Genomic DNA, 18216 nt, shown 5'->3' on the forward strand with positions numbered 1-18216 from the left:
GCAGGGACCTGAAGTGCTGCTTCTAACCTAGTGAAATAAGAAATACACCATAAGCATTCGGTCACTGGTGTAAAAATGAACAATTAAGAGCCCAGTCTAAGTAAAAGAAAGGTAATGGTAAAGCCTTACGTGAAACCCCCCCACACCAGCCAGTACGCCCCAAAGAAAACAGCTTAGTATGTGTTAACATACAAATACAGAGCTCAGACGTGCATGTTTTTAATATTTTAGTCTATAAAAGCAAACACCATTACCCTAAAGATTGCCTAGATTAGGTCATCTGAACACAAATAGCAGGTTTTTTTTTTTTTAATCCTCTCAGCATTCTAGAGGTGAGGGTGTAGAGAAGATAGGAGACATCTCCCCCAGGTTTTGCCTGCTAAAGACCTCAAATACAACACTTCACGGAGAAATATGTCCTTTAAACACTACCAGTAATTAACAGACACAAGTTTTACATTAAATCATTAGCTATGCACAGACCGAATACACAGGAGGGGAGCGGGGGACGTGAGTCTACATCAAATGGCTTCAAAGACGATTCCTGACCATTTTACCACTTTCCCTCTGGGTGGGCACCCGTGACCAAACACCTGGCTACTAGTTCAGCTACTCTTGCGTTCTTTATCACGTAAAAATCTCCAGTCTCATGACAGCAAAACTAGCGGAGTCACAGAAAGCCAAAAGCAACAGGGACCCCCTCCCCTTAGCCACTGAAGAAAAAACCCGCACGTTTTGACGTTCGGGGCGCGGGGGGGGGGGGGGGGGCTCTCATCCCTCCAGATTCACCGCAGTGAAAAATCTGTGGGATTTCAGAACAAACCTGCCGATTCCAAAATACAGGTTAAGCATCTCGTCCACCATGAAGTAGTTCTGCGCCCCTGCACCACCTCCTTTGTCTCAACTGTCCCTGCAAACTCGCATTCCAATGCCCTCTAGTAAACAAGCTACCTAAATGAAAAAGAGGGGTTCGTTCTAAGTCTTTATTTTATTGCTATTATTTTTTTAATTTCAGGGGGGAGATGCAGCAAGCTTTCTGGAGCCCCTCTCCCCAGCGGGGAGCAGGCCAGGCTCCACAGCGCGGGGACCTCGATTCCCTAAGCTGGCGGCCGAACCGCGCGCAGACACCCGGCCACGCCGCCCCCGCGCCCTCCGCCCCCCGCCCGGCCTCCGGCTCCGGCCCCAGCCTCACCTCCGTGGATGGGCAGCGGTGCCAGCACCTGGCCACGGACCTCGGCCTTGGGTGAGTCGAGCCCGTAGCGCCCGCGGTCGATGCGGAACGTGAGCGGGGTGCCGCGGCCGGGCTCCTGCACCGTCACGTTGATGAGCGCCGTGTAGTACTCCTGGCTCGCGTTGTCCGCCCGCGTCGGCCACAGGCTGCAGGTCAGCAGGGCCAGCGCCGCGAGCCGGGCCGGGCCCGCCCGCGCCGCACCGCTCATCGTCCCTCCGGCCGCCGCCGCCGCTCGCGGACCGGGCTCCCGGGCGGGCGCTGAGAGGCGGGGCGGGCGCGGCCCGGGCTGCGGCGGGAGCGCGCGCGCGCCTCGCGACGGCTCGGGCGCGAGCACGGCCCTCCTCGGCTCCGCGGCCCCGCCGCTCGCCGCCCTCACGTCCGCAGCCCGCGCGCGAGTACGCGCCCGTGGGTCCCTCAGGAGGGCAGCTCAGACGCCGAGGGACCAGGCCTGTGGGCAGGGCGCCTGAGGGAACTCGGGGAGGATGGGCAAGAGTGGTCCCGACTGCCCCAGGTCAGCGATGCCGCCTCGGGCGCGTGCTCGCTGCCGCCCCGTCCCCGTCAGCCGAGCGGCGACGCGCAAGTCCGACCACCACGCATGCGCGCTACGCCCTGCCTACTCCCGCCCTCCCGCACGAGGGCCAGGGGCGGTCCAGTCACCTGCTTGCTGGCACCGGCTCTGTGAAACTGCCTGGGGCTTCATAGTCCGCTACGAGCTGGATCCGTGAAGCTTTCCAAGAACCTATAGAGATGTTAGAGATACGACTATAAAAGAAAACCAAATGTTAAGTTTTAAATTAAATGTCTCTGAGAAATAACCTCACTGGGTCGGTTGCAGAGTGTATAACAATTGACATCTGTAGGGAGGTGACTTTGTGTTTGGGGCCCAGGAAACCTGGACTCAGGGGAGGCATCTGAGTGGTTAGCAAGATCCGTTAGAGACAGATGTAAACCTCATAAGGTTGGTAGGAACCCCTCCTCCCCGCAGAATACCCAAATCCACAGCCGCTCACTTCCTTTCTGTAAAATGGTATAGTACTTGCAGCATTTGTCAAGAGCTCTGCTATGGTTCTCCTGTAGTTGGGCCTCTCTTCACAGGGTGAACTACAGCGCCCATTTTTCAGCCCCAAGATCCCGGAGCTGCCTGTCAGAAAGTCGCAGGCTATGTGTAGAGCCTACGTGGGGCTTTCTCTAAGAAGAATCTACTCTTCCTCTCCCATTTGTCCTCTGTCCTCTCTTTGCTGATAGCTCCTGGCCCCTAGTTCTTGCCCTTACAAGGGTCTTTAGTATGGGTGGGGGTGCTCATGCCCCCGGCGAGAAGTACTACTGCAGGCCACAGACGCCATCCCTATAACCATCTGTAACTCCAGTAAACCAGGCCAGAAGAAGGGGATGCTCCTATTGCTCTTTTGATCTCTTTCAACTGTTGTGAGCTTATCAAGGAGAAAATGTATTTGAGAGTGCTTTCTAAAAATATATTTTTTTAAAAAAAGTATCCATGTGTTGCTGGGCTGTAGTGGCACCTGCCTTTAATCCCAGCACTCGAGAGGAAGAGGCAAGCGGGTTTCTATGAGTCCGAGGACAGACTGGTCTACAGAGCGAGTTCCAGAAGAGCCAGGGCTACATGGAGAATCCCTGTCCTGAAAAACAAAAAACAAAAACAAAAAAAAAGTTTGTGTGCTTGCTTGAGTTTATGTGCACCGCATATATGAGGTGCCCAGGGAGGCCAGAAGAGGGAAATGACAGCCGTTCTGGAACTGGAGTTACAGACGGTTATCAGCTGCCCTGTGAGCGCTGGGAACCAAACCTGTGTCTTCTGCAAGAACAGTAGGAGCTTTTAACCACTGTCCTGAGCCAGCTCTCCAGTCCAGAGTGCTTTTTAACTTTCCCTTGACAGTCACTGAGGGACCCCCATTGTTGTTTATTTGGGACAGGGTCTTGCTAAATAGCCCCACTGGCCTGGAACTCACTATATAGACCAGGCTGACCTCAAACTCACAGCAGTCCTCCTGCCTCTCCCTCCAGAGGGCTGAGGTGAGTGTTTCCACATCTGGTTATGACTTCCACTTTAAGAGGAGGTCTTGGTGCCTTAGTAGACACCAGCATCTAGGGTGATGTCAAGGCCACCTTGTCTTTGACCTCACTATAATAGTGATACAAAGTTTCCTTATTTTAAAGTAGTAAAACACACACAGCAGCATTTTAACACCTTAACAATGTACAGTTAGTGGCACTAAATGCCCATTCTTGTGTAATCATCACCATTATTATCTATAGAACACTCGTCTTCTCACAAAATGAAGTTGTATTCATTGAACAACTCTAAATTCCTCATGCTTTCTACCTCGGGCAACCGCCCTTCCATCATTTCTCTGGACTTGACTGCTCTAATCTCTCATTTAAATGGGACTATGCCATATTTTATTTTCTTATAACATCCTCGAGATTCATCCATGTTGTCACGATGTGCTTCTTCTCCCTTAAGGCTGAACAGTGTCTTGATTTCCTCTCATCTGTCCGCTGATGGCCCCCTAAGAGGCTTCCACAGTTTAGCTATTGCTAAGACCCTGTTGCTAAGAGAGGGGGCTGGGAACACAGCTGTGTGAGTCTCTCCTCAAGACCCTGCTTTCAGTTGCACTGTGTTTGTTCTCGAAGGTGAAATGTACAGGCCAAACGGTCATTTTCTGCTGCATTTTTTTTTCTTGGCGAGGTCACGTGTCCTGTGTCCCACGCAGCTGTGCCATTTTACACAGCCACCAACAGTGTGCAGGGTTTTTCACTCGCCCTGCATCCTCACTCACACCTGCTTTCTCTTTGATTTTCTGTTAACAGCAGCCATTGTATTGGATGTGATGTGGGATCTCCTTGGGGGTTTTGATTTGCATCTTCCTATTGATTAGTGATGTGTCAAGCATCTCTCTATGTACTTACCCCTAAAAATTAAGTTAAAGATGAATGAATTCAAAGTCTATGGTAGGGACTGAGAATGTGGCTCAATTGGTAGAGTGCTCGCCTAGCAGGCACAAGGCTCTGGGTTCGATTTTCAGCACCACATAAATCAGGTGTGGTGGTATATGTCTGCAATCCCAGCAGTCAAAGGAGATGGCAGGAAAAGGATCGAGCCATCCTCAGTTACACAGTGAGTTTAAAGCCAGTAAGGTGATCCTGGGATACAAGAGATCTGAATAGAGCCTCAGTTGCCTTCACGCCCACCTTGACAGGGTCATCTCTCTGTCGTCACCAAGTACTGCTTTCCTGTTTCTGCATGCCTGTCCACCAGCCTCTCATCCCATTTCCCACTTCATAAGAACTCCTAGATCGCCTGTATGTCTCATGTCAGGGTCCCCTCTTCCCAGAGTGCCACCAAGATCTCACTACCACCTCCTGAGGTTCCAGACTCTCAAGGCCTTCAGTCTGTCAGGATCTGGTCTATACCTCAGAGTGGTGTCTACCTTCCACGGGATCACAAATGTAGGTCCTGTGTGTAAGGCTCATTGAACAGCGCTTAGGGGCCTCCAGCGGTTAAAGCCTAAGCATGGCCTCATAGATAGTGCTTCATGAAGCTCTCAAAGCGTTGTCCACATTTCCCAAAGCCTCTCTTTTCCTCGTCTTCGTCTTCTACCTCTCCTCCTCTCACCTCTTCTCTTCCTCCATATCCTCTTTCACATCTCTTTTCTCTTGTGCTTCCTTGTTTAATAAATTTTCTTTTTTCTTTACTGTTTGTTTTTGGAGACAGGGTTTCTCTATGGAACAGCCCTGACTGTCCTGGAACTCACTTTGTAGACCTGGCTGGCCTCGAATTCATACAGATCTACTTGACCTCTGTTCACTGAGTGCTAGTATTCAAGGTGTGTGCTACGACAGCCTCCAATCGATTTCCTGAAATGTTTACTTTTATCATGATTCCCACTCTCATTTCCTGTCACACAGACAACCATTCTAATGTACTTAATGTATCTCTTTGTGGATTTTTTCCCCAAGATGTACACTTTCTAGTATCATGTACATTTTAATTGTTAAATAATACAGGGTTATGAATATCTTCTGTCTTTCAGTCTCTTCATTCAGTACTCCGCTGGGTTTTTAGATTTACACATATTAATGTTTATGTTGAAATGTAACATCAGGGGCTGGGAAGGTGGTTCTGGGGCAAAGCGGTTATTGTGAAAGTATGAGAACTTAAGTTTTGATTCCCCAGAACTCACATAAAGCCAGGTATGTTATCACATGTCTGTAATCCCAGAGTTCCTGTGGGAAAAGGGGAGGTGGAGATAGGAAAATACCCAGAAGAGACCTTGCCTCAAACAAGGTAGAAGGCAAGGACAGACATCCAAGGTTGTCTTCTGACCTTCATACATGCACCATGGCATGAACACATCTACCAGTGAACATACGCGCGCGCACACACACACACACCATACAAAGACCTTTTTTTTTTTATTTACAAAGACCTTTTTAAAAGGAATGTAACATCTATAGGAAAGTGCAGAAATCTTGTGTGTACACCCAACAAATGTTTCCAAGGTGAAAACCCCTTTGTAATAACTATCTAGAACAAGACAGAGAACACTAAAAACCCTGAGAATCTTCCTGGCCTTCTCAGTGATGAGCACCCTGTTCTTCTGATTCCTGTGGCCATGCATTAGTTTGATATACACAAATGGAAGCATACAACACATACTCTTTAGTGCCTGGTTTCTTTATTTTTAAAATGACTTGTTTTTATTTTCTGTGCGTTGGTAAACACTGTGTGTATGTCTGTGTGAGAGCATCATATCCCCTTGAACTGGAGTTACAGTTGTGAGCTCCATGTGGATGCTGGGAATCGAACCCAGGTCCTCTGGAAGAGCAGCCACTACTAACTGATGAGCCAGCTCTCCAGCCACTAGTTTCATAATAAAATTACTTTCCTTCATTTTAATTTAGTCAGCCATAGTTATCTTTTATTTCCTGTGTAGTATTCCACTATTGATTTATCCATTTTCCTACTGACAAGCACTGTGATCAATTTTTCTATTGGGACTATGACAGACAGACGTTAAGAGGCCTGTGTGTTTACTGCTGCCTGCTCCTTCTCGTTGTCCTCCTCTCCTCACATGACTGTACTGTGAACTTGTGACCTTACATTCGGGACAAAGGTTTATATACAGCTCATTTGCTGTACATAAATACATCTCAAAATATATCTCAAGTATTTATGTGTTGGCAACTTAATCCCTGAAGTCATGTGCTGATGGTATTTGGAGGTGACTGGGTCAGGAGGGTGCTGATCCATTTATGGATTTGTGGCCTAATGGACCCGTGAGTTATTGAGGAGTGACTTAGTTATGAAAGCACGTGCTCTCTGGTTTGCCACGAGATCCCTTCTACGATGATAGGATATAACAAGACGGCCCTCAACAAATGTTAGGGCCATGATCTTGGACTCTCAGCTTCCAGGCCATAAGCCAAATACGCATCCACCCATTATCAATCACCCAATCTCAGGTCATTACCTGAGATTTCTGTGTTGTAGCGATGGGCAGTGTCCGCGGGTGTGGGTGTTGCCTACTTGCATCCCTGAGATTGTGAGCTTTAGAGCCGAGGCAGGAGTGTACTTAGCTCTGGAAGAAGTACCCTGTCTTTCCTTAGCTGCCTTCCCTGGATTCCATCATGAAGCTCTCTTTTTTTGTCTCCATGTTGAATGTTTTCACTGTTGTTACTGATCATATCCTATCCCCAAGCTGTGACCATGGGTAAATTATAGAAACTGATCCAATGCTATGGAACAGGCCGTACTGGAGGTGTGTCCTGTGGGTCCTCCAATCCTCAGGATGCTACAGGTGGCCTATAATGCTAACCCAGATCTACGTAGGAACTGCTTCTAATGCTAGCATAGTCACCTCAGATTTCCTCTCTCCTCCTTGGGAATGATGTGAACAGCTTCGTCCTTTTCATATAATGTCTTCACAGGAAAGGCTCTAGGGTCCCGGAGTTCAGTCTCTGGGTCATCAGATCCAACACACAGTGTCTTACTTGCTTTTCTATTGCTGTGACAAAACACCATGTCCAAGTTAACTTATAGAAGGAAACATTTACTGGGGGCCACTGAAGGGTTAGAGCCTGTGATCATCACAGCAGGGAGCATGGCACCAGACAGACAGGTATGGCTCTAGAGCAGTGTTGATAGAGGCAGAGAGAACTAACTAGGAGTGAGTGAGCTTTTGAATCCTGAAAAGCCCACCCCCTATTGGCACACTTCCCCCAATACTACCATACTTCTTGATCCTTCCCAAACAGTTCTACTAACCAGTGACCAAGCATTGAAATATCAAAGCCCCTGGGGGCCATTCTCATTTATCTTAGTCAGGTGTGGTGGCTTACAGCTACAGGACACCGAGGCAGAAGAGAGGCTCAAGGCTCAAAGGCTGTACCTTGAGTTCCAGGCCAGTGAGGACTATGAAGTGAGACTTTGTTTCAAATAAAGTACTCTTTTTCTTTCTTTTTAAAAAAGTCTCCTGTAGGCTAGGCTGGTCTGGAACTCACGTAGCTGAAAATGACCTTGATGTTCTGATCCTCTGGCTTCTATTTCCCAAATGCTGGGATTACAAGTGGGTCAGTTTTCTGGGCAGATAACAGGTTGTGCATCCCCTCATTTAAAAAGAAAAAAAGAAAAAGAAAAAGCAAACCTGTGTGTTTAAAGTGCTTGGATCCCATCCCCCATTGTTTATCTGTTAGCACAAGAACCTCCCACAAAGGAAAGGGAAACGAGGGTCGCGAGACCCTTACCTTCCATTCTGCCATTCCAAGTTTTGCACCTGCAGCACGATTAATTAAAACTCAGAGAGAGAAATTGGGGTTCAGCCCAAAGATCTGAAAAGCAGAACAACCAGTCACTGGCTCTTTTTCTGACCTCAGTCCAAAATGGTGATCCTGCCCCAGGAATTTCAGAATGAGACTGAGTCTGAGAGCTGCCTCCTCCTGTTTATAATCCTCTCTTGGGCTGGGATTAAAGGCGTGACCACTAGGGCTAAAGGCATGCAACGCCGGGTTTCTATGGCAACCAGCGTGGCCACTGGGATTAAAGGTATGCGCTACCACTGCCTGGGGTAAGGCTGACCAGTGGGGCTGTTTTTCTCTCTGCTCTTAGGGAAACCTTTATTTATTAAAATATAAGTGAAATGCTTCTACCTGCACCTTTCTCGCTGTTGTATGCAATTCGGCCACAGCTGTATGTGGTACGCTCTTATTTCAACAGGAGATGCTGGAGTTTATAGAGTGTGGAAAGCTAACTTAAGGGGGACTTCAGTTTCATGGCGATAACTTCATCACCCATGCTCTGGAGACTTTAGTGACACTGTTGTTTTGGGGCCACCCACACCCGTCTAAGTGACCCTTCACTCATACTCCTTCCGTGAGTGACACCTCACCTGCGTGCCTTCTGCAGTGACTCCTCACATCCTTTTTCTGTGAGAGACTCCTCACTCTTGCTCCTTCTGTGAGAGACTCCTCACTCTCGCTCCTTCTGTGAGAGACTCCTCATGCACATTCCCATAAGCTAGCTCAATAAACTCATTGCTTCACCAAGCTAGACTTGAGTGTTTGGTTTGTTGTTGGTGCTCAATGCGGTGAGAAAATTGTTTATGACTTCCCAAGAAAAGTTTATACAACAGTGATTCCTTCCAGAATTTAATGTTACTTAATAAAGAATGGCCAATATGCGAAAACGTTTTTTAAATGGCACCTGCATACTCGCTACTTGAATTTGGCCATGGTTATTACCCTTTGCTCCTAAATGCTGTATCTTTACATTGCTTTCATATTTTGCCAGGATTATTTGATGACAGTCTTAGTTCATTTTCCATCACCATAGAAATACTTGAGAAAGGATCCTTTATAGAGAGAAGGGGTTTATTTAGCTCAGTTGCAGGCCAGTAGGAGATCCTGTCTCCTAAAAATATGGGTGGCTCTTGAAGAATAACACCTGGGGTTGACCTCTGGCTGCCACATACACATGTGCACATGCATCCCCAACACACACATGAGTGTGCACTCACACTCGTGCACCTACCCTCTCCCACACTCACAGGAAGTAGACAGCTTTCCTAAGGCTTGAAGCTTGTCTCCAGCCCAGGACTACATCACTCAAAACTTTACCAAGAAGCACACTGAGTTCTTCAGTGACTTCATTAACAAAAGTGCCTTGTATTCTTTTCCTGTATACACTGAAATTATATAATGATTACTGTAACCTTCCTAATTTTCATATATCAGGAACCACAAAAACAAATGGAAGTGGTCAGACTCCCCTTAACTCTAAGTGGACAGCCCAGAGGAAGGAAGCCGGCCTCCCTCCCTTTGCTGCTAGAGCTTTTCCAGGGAAGCCATATGGCAGAGTGCATAGAGGGAAGACCACCACACTGACCACACCCACAAGCCCAGGACTCACAGCCATACTGGACACAGAGGCCTTGGGGTCAGATGAGATGACACTGTAAAAACTTCTATAAACAGAGGGACTGAGTTGTAGCTCAATTGATGAGTGCTCACCTAGCAGGAAGCCCTAGGCTTGATCACCATCACCTCAAAAACTAGGCCTGGTGGTACACACCTATCCATCACTTGAGAGGTGGAGGTAAAGGACCAAGAGGTCAAGGTTGTGTATAGGAAGTTCGAGGTCAGATTTAGAGCCTGTTGCATGCTGCAGAGCAAAATTTAATTCTCCAGAGAATACTTGCATGAGGAAATCAAACCTCAGAGAAGTAATGTCTTTTCTCAGTAGACAAGGCTAAAGTAGAGGTCAGGGACAACAAGGCTAATTCTGGCTGGTCTCAGGGCCCTCCTGCATCTCACTACCAGGTTGGCGCCAGGCTCAAGATCCAGATGAACTCTGCTTCCTTAAATTTGGCTCAGTCCAGAAAGCCAGAGACTTGAAACTGAGCTCTGTCCAGGAATTTGAGTGGGTCCTGGGCCTGATCCTTCCCCTGGGATGCTGAGCTGGCATGAGCTGCCAGGGTGGCTGCCCTTGTAGCAGAATCGAAGGTATCACTTTGCCCTTTGTCAAGATCCCTTTGGTTGGAATGATGAATGACTGAGCCACAAAAAGCTGAGAGAGCAAGTAGGTGACAGCTGGCTGGAGCCAGCCTGGACCAGTTGGCCCTCTTGTCTGACCATTGACACTCAGACTGACTTGAAGTGGATATCCTTAAGGTTCTAATGACTCCTTCACCAGGGGACTTATTGTACCCAAGGGGCCTTCGGCATGTAAACAAGAGAAACAAATTTGGTCAACAATACAGAGAAGGGTTGTTTGGGGAGGCTAATCAGCTGCTCTTCTGCTCAAAGGGAATGGTAGGACTGGTGTCAGAAAGGATAGGACAGCCCCTCCTGGACCTGGACACCTGGGCAGTTGGATTCTGGGAGCAGCTTCATCAGGATGCTGCTGCTCAGCTAGGCAAGTCATCATTATGTTCCTCCAGGGTTTGCATCAGATTCTCTACCTGAGCCAGGTGCTCACACCTGGAGTATAGACACACAAGACACCTTGACCACAAGCGTTGGCCAGGGAGTACTTGATGGGAGTGCTACTTTCTGGCTACTTTCTTCCAGAAATAGAAGTGGTGCCGTGAGCCTCTCTCTTCAGACATGTCCTCTTTCATGGTTTAGGTGTCACCCCACCAGGGCCAACACGGCTTAACAGGCGTGTGACAAACAATGGCAGCCTTTATCTGATGCAGGCAGATGCTGGCACATGCTGGCACAGTCTCCCTGACCTCACTTTTTGCCAGGTGAAATCTGGCTACTTTCTTCCAGAAATAGAAGTGGTGCTGTGAGCCTCTCTCTTTAGACATGTCCTCTTTCATGGTTTAGGTGTCACCCCAAAAAACTCATGTTGAAACTTAACCTCCGAAGTCATATATTGATGATACTTGGCACATTTGGGAAGCAGTTTGGGAGAGGTTCTTATGATTGCATTAAGTTCCTAAGACAACTTAATGAGAAAGAGACCCAAGCTAGCAGGCTTCTGGCTTTCCATGTGATATCCTATGCTGTTTGGGGACTCTGTGGAGTCTCAATCAGCAAGGCCCTCCCTGGATACTAAGCTGGTGCCTGGGACTTCCCAGTATCCATAACTAGGCTTTTAAAATCTGGGTTCTTAATGGGCAGTGGTTGCACATGCCATTAATCCCAGCACTCGGGAGGCAGAGGCAGGTGGATCTCTATGAGTTTGAGGCCAGCCTGGTCTACAGAGCAAGTTCCAAGACAGCCAAAGCTACACTGAGAAACCTGTCTCAGAAAAACACCCCCCCCCCAAAAAAAAATCTGGGTTTTTGTGATCAAACTCAGGTCTTCCTGCTTACATGACAAGCATTTTACTTAGTGAGTCATCTCCCCATTCTCTGATTGTTTTTTAGAAATGGGGTCTCTTGTAGTTCAGGCTGGCCTTGAATTTGCAATGTAGTCAAAGCTGACCCTGAACCCACTCCTCCCGCATCCATCTCCCACGTGCTAGAATTACAGACTTGTGCCATCCTACATGGCCACAAATTATTCTTTATAAATTTCCCAGTGTGTAGTATTCAGTTACAGTATCAGAAGCCATGCTAAGACATCATCCAGGAAGGGAACCTCATCATTTCCAGGTCGCTTATCGTCAATGGAGAGTCTGAAACTTGGGACCATGAACCTCTTTCATAATCAGCAGTCTGGAGGTATTTGAGGGACAGGGCACTGTGAGCTTCCAGCCCCAGCTGATGCCATGGTCCAAGCTGCCACCGAACCAACATTCCACCACGAGAACAAACAAACTTGGTACACAAGTATGTTGATTACAGCATTTGCTATAGGGACAAAAAAGTTCATTTGTCTGTTAGGAAAATTATGGTGCAACAAATTTGAGGATGATTAGAGGCTATTAATACATCACAAAGCTGGAGCAACATGGAGAGCGCTCCTGATATTCTGTTGATTGCAAAAGCGGAATGCAAACTATCCGGTTGCCACTGCGTTGGATAAGTCCACACGTGCGAACGATCACTGGAAAGGAACCAGCTAACCAAAATAGTTGAGCTTCTTTGGGAGGATTATGGGTGACTTTTCAGTTGCCTTGTTTTCAGTTTTCTCAAAATATAGTCTGTCTTGCAATGGTAAAAGGAGATCTTCTGATGACTGACCAAAAGGCAGCAAGAGAACCCATGAGAACAGTCAGATTGAGGGAGGAAGAACCAAAGGTAGGGGAACTAGATGGCTGTTGTTGAAGTCTGAGGCTGCCAGAGTGACATCCTCCTCCACAGGAGTATTATATTCTCCTCCATAGTATTTATAGCCTGTTAGGCCACTCTAATGAGTTCCTCTAAACCAGATGGCCTAAATGACAAGTGTTTTATCTCTATATGTGTGCCTGAGTCTGAGCATGTGCATGCCGCAGACATGAGGGTCAGAGACAACCTCCTGTCTTCGTCCTTGCAATCCCTATGAGTCAGAGTTCTCTAAATATATCTTTTATGTGTAATTAGTGCTTGGCTGCATGTTTGTCTGTGCATGTGCATGCTTGGTACCTAAGGAGACCAGAAAAGATTGTTGGATCCCCTGAAACTGGAGTTACAGATGGCTGAGAACCGCCATGTAGGTGCTTGGGATTGAACCTGGGTCTGCTAGAACAGCAACCAAGAATTTTAATCACTGTCCCATCTCTCCAGCTCCAATATGGTTCTCTAAAGGAGCAGAAATAATAGAATGAATACATATATTGAAAGAGGATTTATTAGATTGGCTCACAGGCTGAGGTGTGTGTAACCAGCAATGGTTGTCTCACAGTGCAGAAGCTAAAAATCTAGTAATTGTTCAGTCTGTGAGGCTGATGTCTCAGCAGTGCTAACCTGATACTGGAGGCTTGGATGATTCCTGGGGAGCTGCTGGTCTTTATTCTATGTTGGAATCCTGAAGTAGATCCTAATATCAGTGGAGGAATGCCTCAGCAACAGGATAGATGGATTTTCCAGTGAGAATGAGCACAAGCAGGCAAAATACAATTTTCTTCTTCCATGTCCTTTTATATGGGTTGCCACCAGAAGGAGTCACCCAAATTTAGGGTGTGTCTTCTGCTTCAAATAATCTGGTAAGGAAAATCCTTCACAGGAGTGTCCAGCAACATGAATAGTGGTTGATTCCAGATGTAGTTAAGTTGACAACCAAAGTTAGCCATTCCATCTTCCAACTCGTTGGAGTAGCGTCTTGATTAGTCTTATGTCAACTTGACATACAAAGTAGAGTTATCTGAAAGCAGAGAACCTCAACTGAGAAAATGCCTCTATCTATAAGATCCAGCTATAAGATGTTGTCTTAATAATTAGTGATTAATGAGGGAGGGCTAAGTCTACTGTGAGTGGTGCCAGCCCTGGGCTGGTGGTCCTGAGTTCTGTAAGAAGGCAGGCAGAGCAAGTCAGTAAGCAACACTTTCCCATGGCCTTTGTATCATCTCTTGCCTCCAGATTCTTTGAGTTCCTTTCCTGACTTCCTTTGATGATGAATAGCAATATGGAAGTGTAAGCTGGATAAACCCATTCCTGCACAGGCTGCTTTTTTTGTCATGGTGTTTCGTTGCAGAAATAGAAACCCTGACTCAGACAGGTAGTCTCTTGTTCTCTGCCGTGTAAGCCAGACTGGCTGGCCTGTGAGCATCCATGATTCTCCTGTCTCCCATCTCACAGCAGGTAAATTGCATATGTGCTGCAATGCCCAGCTTTACATGCTTGTTCTGCAGCGCTCAGCTTTACGTAGGTCCTGGGGACTTGAACTCAGGTCTTCAGGCATGCCTAGTAAGGACTTCACCCATTAAACCCAAGATCAAGTTGCTGGCTAAGTTGGGTCCTGCTGAGGGCTTCCTTTCTGGATTGTAGATGGCCACCTTCTTACTGTTTCTTTACTTGAGAGAAAAAGAGTACAATCGTCTTCTTTATTAATTATTATTATTATTATTATTATTATTATTATTATTATTGTGTGTGATGTGTGTGCAGGAGTGTGGTGGCATGCACATAAGGTCAGAAGACAACTTGATGAGATTGGTTCTCCCCTCCTCCCTTTCTGTGGGTTTCAGGGATTGAACCTGTGTTATCAGACATGCACAACAGGCAATTTACCAACTAAGCCATCTTCTCATGAACCCCGATTCTATTTTAAGAGCGTCAACTCCAGGACCTCACCTAATCCTAATGACTTCCCAAGGGCATCGTTTTCAAATATCCTGGCATTGGGGGTTCGGGGGTCAGTCAGTGCTTTGAGGGTGGGGACCCTACAGTCCACAGCCTGAGGCCTCTCTGATGTTCTCCGTATATTGGTTCTAGTTACGTCTCTTAGAGAAAAAAGAGGAACATAAATTTGGATTGACTGTCTATACTTCCGTTAAGGGAAATCTACCATCATTTCTGTGCACAGGGTATGAATGCTGGCAGTGTTCCTCATGAAAAACTGCATCAGTTTGGGACCTAATGTTTCTGCTGAAGGCAGAAGGCGATGGGCCACGGCATCTGCTGGAGTTGTGAATGGATATTAACGCCCCCAGTTGTTTTGGCCCAGGAGAAGTTGTCAGGTTTGGGAGGCACATCTTTCCAGTGAACACACGTGCTTTGTAGGGTGAGAATCTCCTAGTAACAGAGGTGGGACGAGGTGTCCAGATCTGCTTAGATACAGGGGGAATGTCCATTGAGAAAGTTTTTGTGGAAGATAAAGGCCAATGAGGGATGTTGAGAGATTGCTTGTCTGACTGCCTGGGGACTCAGGTGTCAGATACTGTTGGAGGGTCACCTGGTGCTCGCCATAGTCCTTTCTCCCAAGCGGATTCTGCTTTATAGGCTCTAGGATGTAAAACTTCCATTCTTTTTTCTTAAATGACCATCTATCTACCCATTCACCTAAAGCATTTTTAGGAAGCATTAGCTCTGGGTACTTAGAGTATCAGCAGCCAAGATGCCCACCCTCACGGCACATTTTGGTCCCTATGAAGTTGTACCACATGCACAGTCGGGAGGGGAACTTTGCCTCATTTCCTCCTTCCTCCAGACCACTTGGATCCCAAATGAGCATCATGATGAGCAACTTGTTGACTTGAGGAGCAGCCAGGAGGGTAGCTACACTTCCCCTCTGGGTATCTGCCGAGGTGTCTCCACAGAGACGTGGCTAAGGGAAAACTTGCTTTGAATTTGGATATTATCAACCCACATGCTACAGGCCTGGGTGAAGTAAGGGGGCTGGAGAAGGGCTGCAGGGTAGGAGAACCATCCCTCACGTGCTCTCTTTCCTGTCCCCCACTCCATTTCTTGTCTGCTCTACCTCACCCTTCCCACCTCCATGGACTGACACCTCTGAAATCACAAGCCAAAATACCCACCCCCTCTTTTTTTTTTCTTTAGGTTTTTTGAGACAGGGTCTCTCTGTGTAACAGCTCTGACTGTCCTGGAACTCATTTTGTAGACCAGGCTGGCCTCAAACTCACAGAGATCCACCTACCTCTGCCTCCCGAGAACTGAGATTAAAAGCGTGCGCTACCATAGCCCCGGCAAATCTTCCCTTCTTGAAGTTGCTTCTTGGGTGTTCTCGCACAGTGATTACAGTCTGGCTAACATGAAAGCTGTGTGCTCAGGCAGGTGAGGAAGCAAGGGAGAAGGCGCATGGGCAGAGAAGTGTCTTCTTAGCACAGACACTGACTCCGCCTTCCCTCCTCTTCTGCACTTCTTGATCTAAATCACTCTGTGAAAGATTTCCTGCTAATTGCATCGAAATGCAGTTCTGACTGATGTAAGTGGATTAAAAGGGAATAAATTAAAAGAAGAGAGATACTCTAAGCCTAGAATCTGGTTTCTGTCATCCGGAGACTTCCCTTGCTGTTAAGACACCCAGATTAAGCCTAGCCTAGAGCAATGAGCTATGCTTGACTTAGCTAAGGAAGACCTGAGGTCTTTGGCTATGAGGGAGGGCACCTAAGAGAGCCTCCGAGCAGGCCTATTCCCTGCAGATCACAGTGGCGTGTCATCATTGGTCTCATTTCAGTTGTTTAAATTCCAGCTCAGTCAGGAGAATTTGTTGGGATCTTTATGCAAAGTCTGGGGCTTATTCTTACCTCAGGCACAACTATGACAGCAGAATAGAAACTGGAGGTTGACATCAAGGTTAACAGGTAAAATAGCCAGTTTACAGAGGAAGACTGGAAGCCCTTCCTTACCCTGGCATCATCTAACGAACAGAGCATGCTCATAAAACAGCCTGGGAAATACAAAATGATGGGGAAGGGCTATAAAAGACCACGCCTCCTGAGACTTTGGGGTCTTTCTTCAGCTCATTAGCATCCTTCCTTTCTTGACAGTGCTTTTTCCTTCCTTCCTTTTTAAATTGTTTTTAGACATAGTTTCTCTGTGTGGTCCTGGCTATCCTGGAACTCACTCTGTAGACCAGGCTGGCCCTGAACTCTGCCTCCTGAGTGCGGGATTAAAGGCCTGTGCCAACACCAGCGGCTTTTCTCCTTTCTTTACAAGCTGTTCATTTGTACTCCTTGCCTGTCAGGTCCGAAGCTCCCCAACCCCCACTCCTAATGGCAGTGGATGGTGACTATGGCCTAAACTTGAAGGACTCTGGCTGGGTAAACAGGATTGTCATTGGGCAAACAAGTTAAAGGTGGGTTTCTGTTTACTAGGAAAACAGATCTTTTACGGTGATTCCTGTTTGCTAGGAAACCCCCTGCTCCCTTCACCCCCTTACCCAGCACCCCGCCTTCACCTTCACCCAAAGGTTAACCACATCAGGCAAGGGCTTCTAGTTCAGATCCTCACCTTGCGGACTGTCATATAAAATGTTCTCGCTTTTCTCTTCTCTTCCCCACCCCCAAAGGTGGCCTTGGCAGCTGATCCCCAGTCAGTCTCTCTTTCTGCCGATGGAGTGACCTAGTTCAATGCTTTCTCCGCACCATTGCTTATGTTTGGTGCCAGAATCCAGGAGGTACGCTGGACCTCTCAAAAGGCCTGGCTTCTCATTACTGAACCAAGTTGCTGATTTCTGACCCTCCTGGGTATGGATCAATTTGTTCTTGCTGGCTCCTGCCACCCACTATATTCGACACCAAAATTTTAGAGTCCGCCTCTCCAGCCACATCTGGCTCACCTGTTGAAATCGCTAGCCTCCCCCTCCTACTTGGTAAGTGCTTCCTCAGAGCTGCCTGCTGCCTTGCTCAGTACAAACTAGACGATCAGTCGCAATGGCCAGAAAATGGCACACCCGATTTCCAAATTCTCACAGATTGTGACAAGTGTCACTGCTTATGGTAATGTTGGTAATGTTCCCCAAGTCCCCTCCCCTCTAAGCTTTCTCTCTTCGCCACTCTTGGAAAATCTCAAATCCCTAAGTTTTCTTGGGTCTCTGCTTGCTCTCATCTGTCCCCTGACCACTAAATTCAGTCTTACAGAGATTCAAGTGTCTTTCGGGTGTGGATAGTATTGAACACTTTTCCAGTGTTTGAATGAGAAAAGGAAGGAAAGAAAAGGACATGGCTGCTCCTAGGTCTGGTGGGGAAGAAAGTTTATTGTGGGTGTGTGGGAGAGCAGAGCCAGAGTCAGAGACATCTGGGGGAGACAGAGTGGACATGACCCTGAGCCACGAGAGGAGTTGTGGAGGGGTAGGAACTTGTTTAAAAGTTTCCTCCAAAGTCTGTTCTGGGTCAGGCTGGCTGCCTGACTCTGTGACAGGGAGAAGGAGAGCAAAACAGCGCAGCCCAGGAAAACAGTGGATGATTCCCAAAAGCGATGACTGCAGCTTATCTCAAGCTCCTTCTCTGGGTTTGATTGAACTCCCCAAGGACTCTCCTCCCTTATAGCTCCATAACTTTTGCCAAAGTATAATTAATCTCAAGACGTGTAAGAGCATTGTGTAAACTTTCTGCATTTCAGGAGTCATAAGTTCACTGGGCTTAGTAAAAAAAAAAATCTATAAAATGTGTAACAAAAAGGTATCTTCAAACTAGT

The 18216-nt window shown here is 47.2% G+C and overlaps 1 protein-coding gene across 3 annotated transcripts in view; it reads right to left on the minus strand.

The window, feature by feature from the left end:
- Rnf130 (ring finger protein 130) overlaps positions 1-1806 on the minus strand; it is a 106560-nt gene extending 104754 nt beyond the window's left edge. For all 3 annotated transcript variants that reach the window (XM_041664031.1, XM_041664032.1, XM_041664030.1), the window contains exon 1: positions 1193-1806. In XM_041664031.1, coding sequence (XP_041519965.1) covers positions 1193-1439 — 247 coding nt within the window. In that variant the 5' untranslated portion in view covers positions 1440-1806. The remainder of the gene's footprint in view (positions 1-1192) is intronic.
- Between the last annotated feature and the right edge of the window lie 16410 nt (positions 1807-18216).

The sequence above is a fragment of the Microtus oregoni genome, unplaced genomic scaffold, assembly GCF_018167655.1.
Source record: "Microtus oregoni isolate MIOR12 unplaced genomic scaffold, Mior012 000015F_ref0000493, whole genome shotgun sequence".
Taxonomy (NCBI): Eukaryota; Metazoa; Chordata; class Mammalia; order Rodentia; family Cricetidae; genus Microtus; species Microtus oregoni.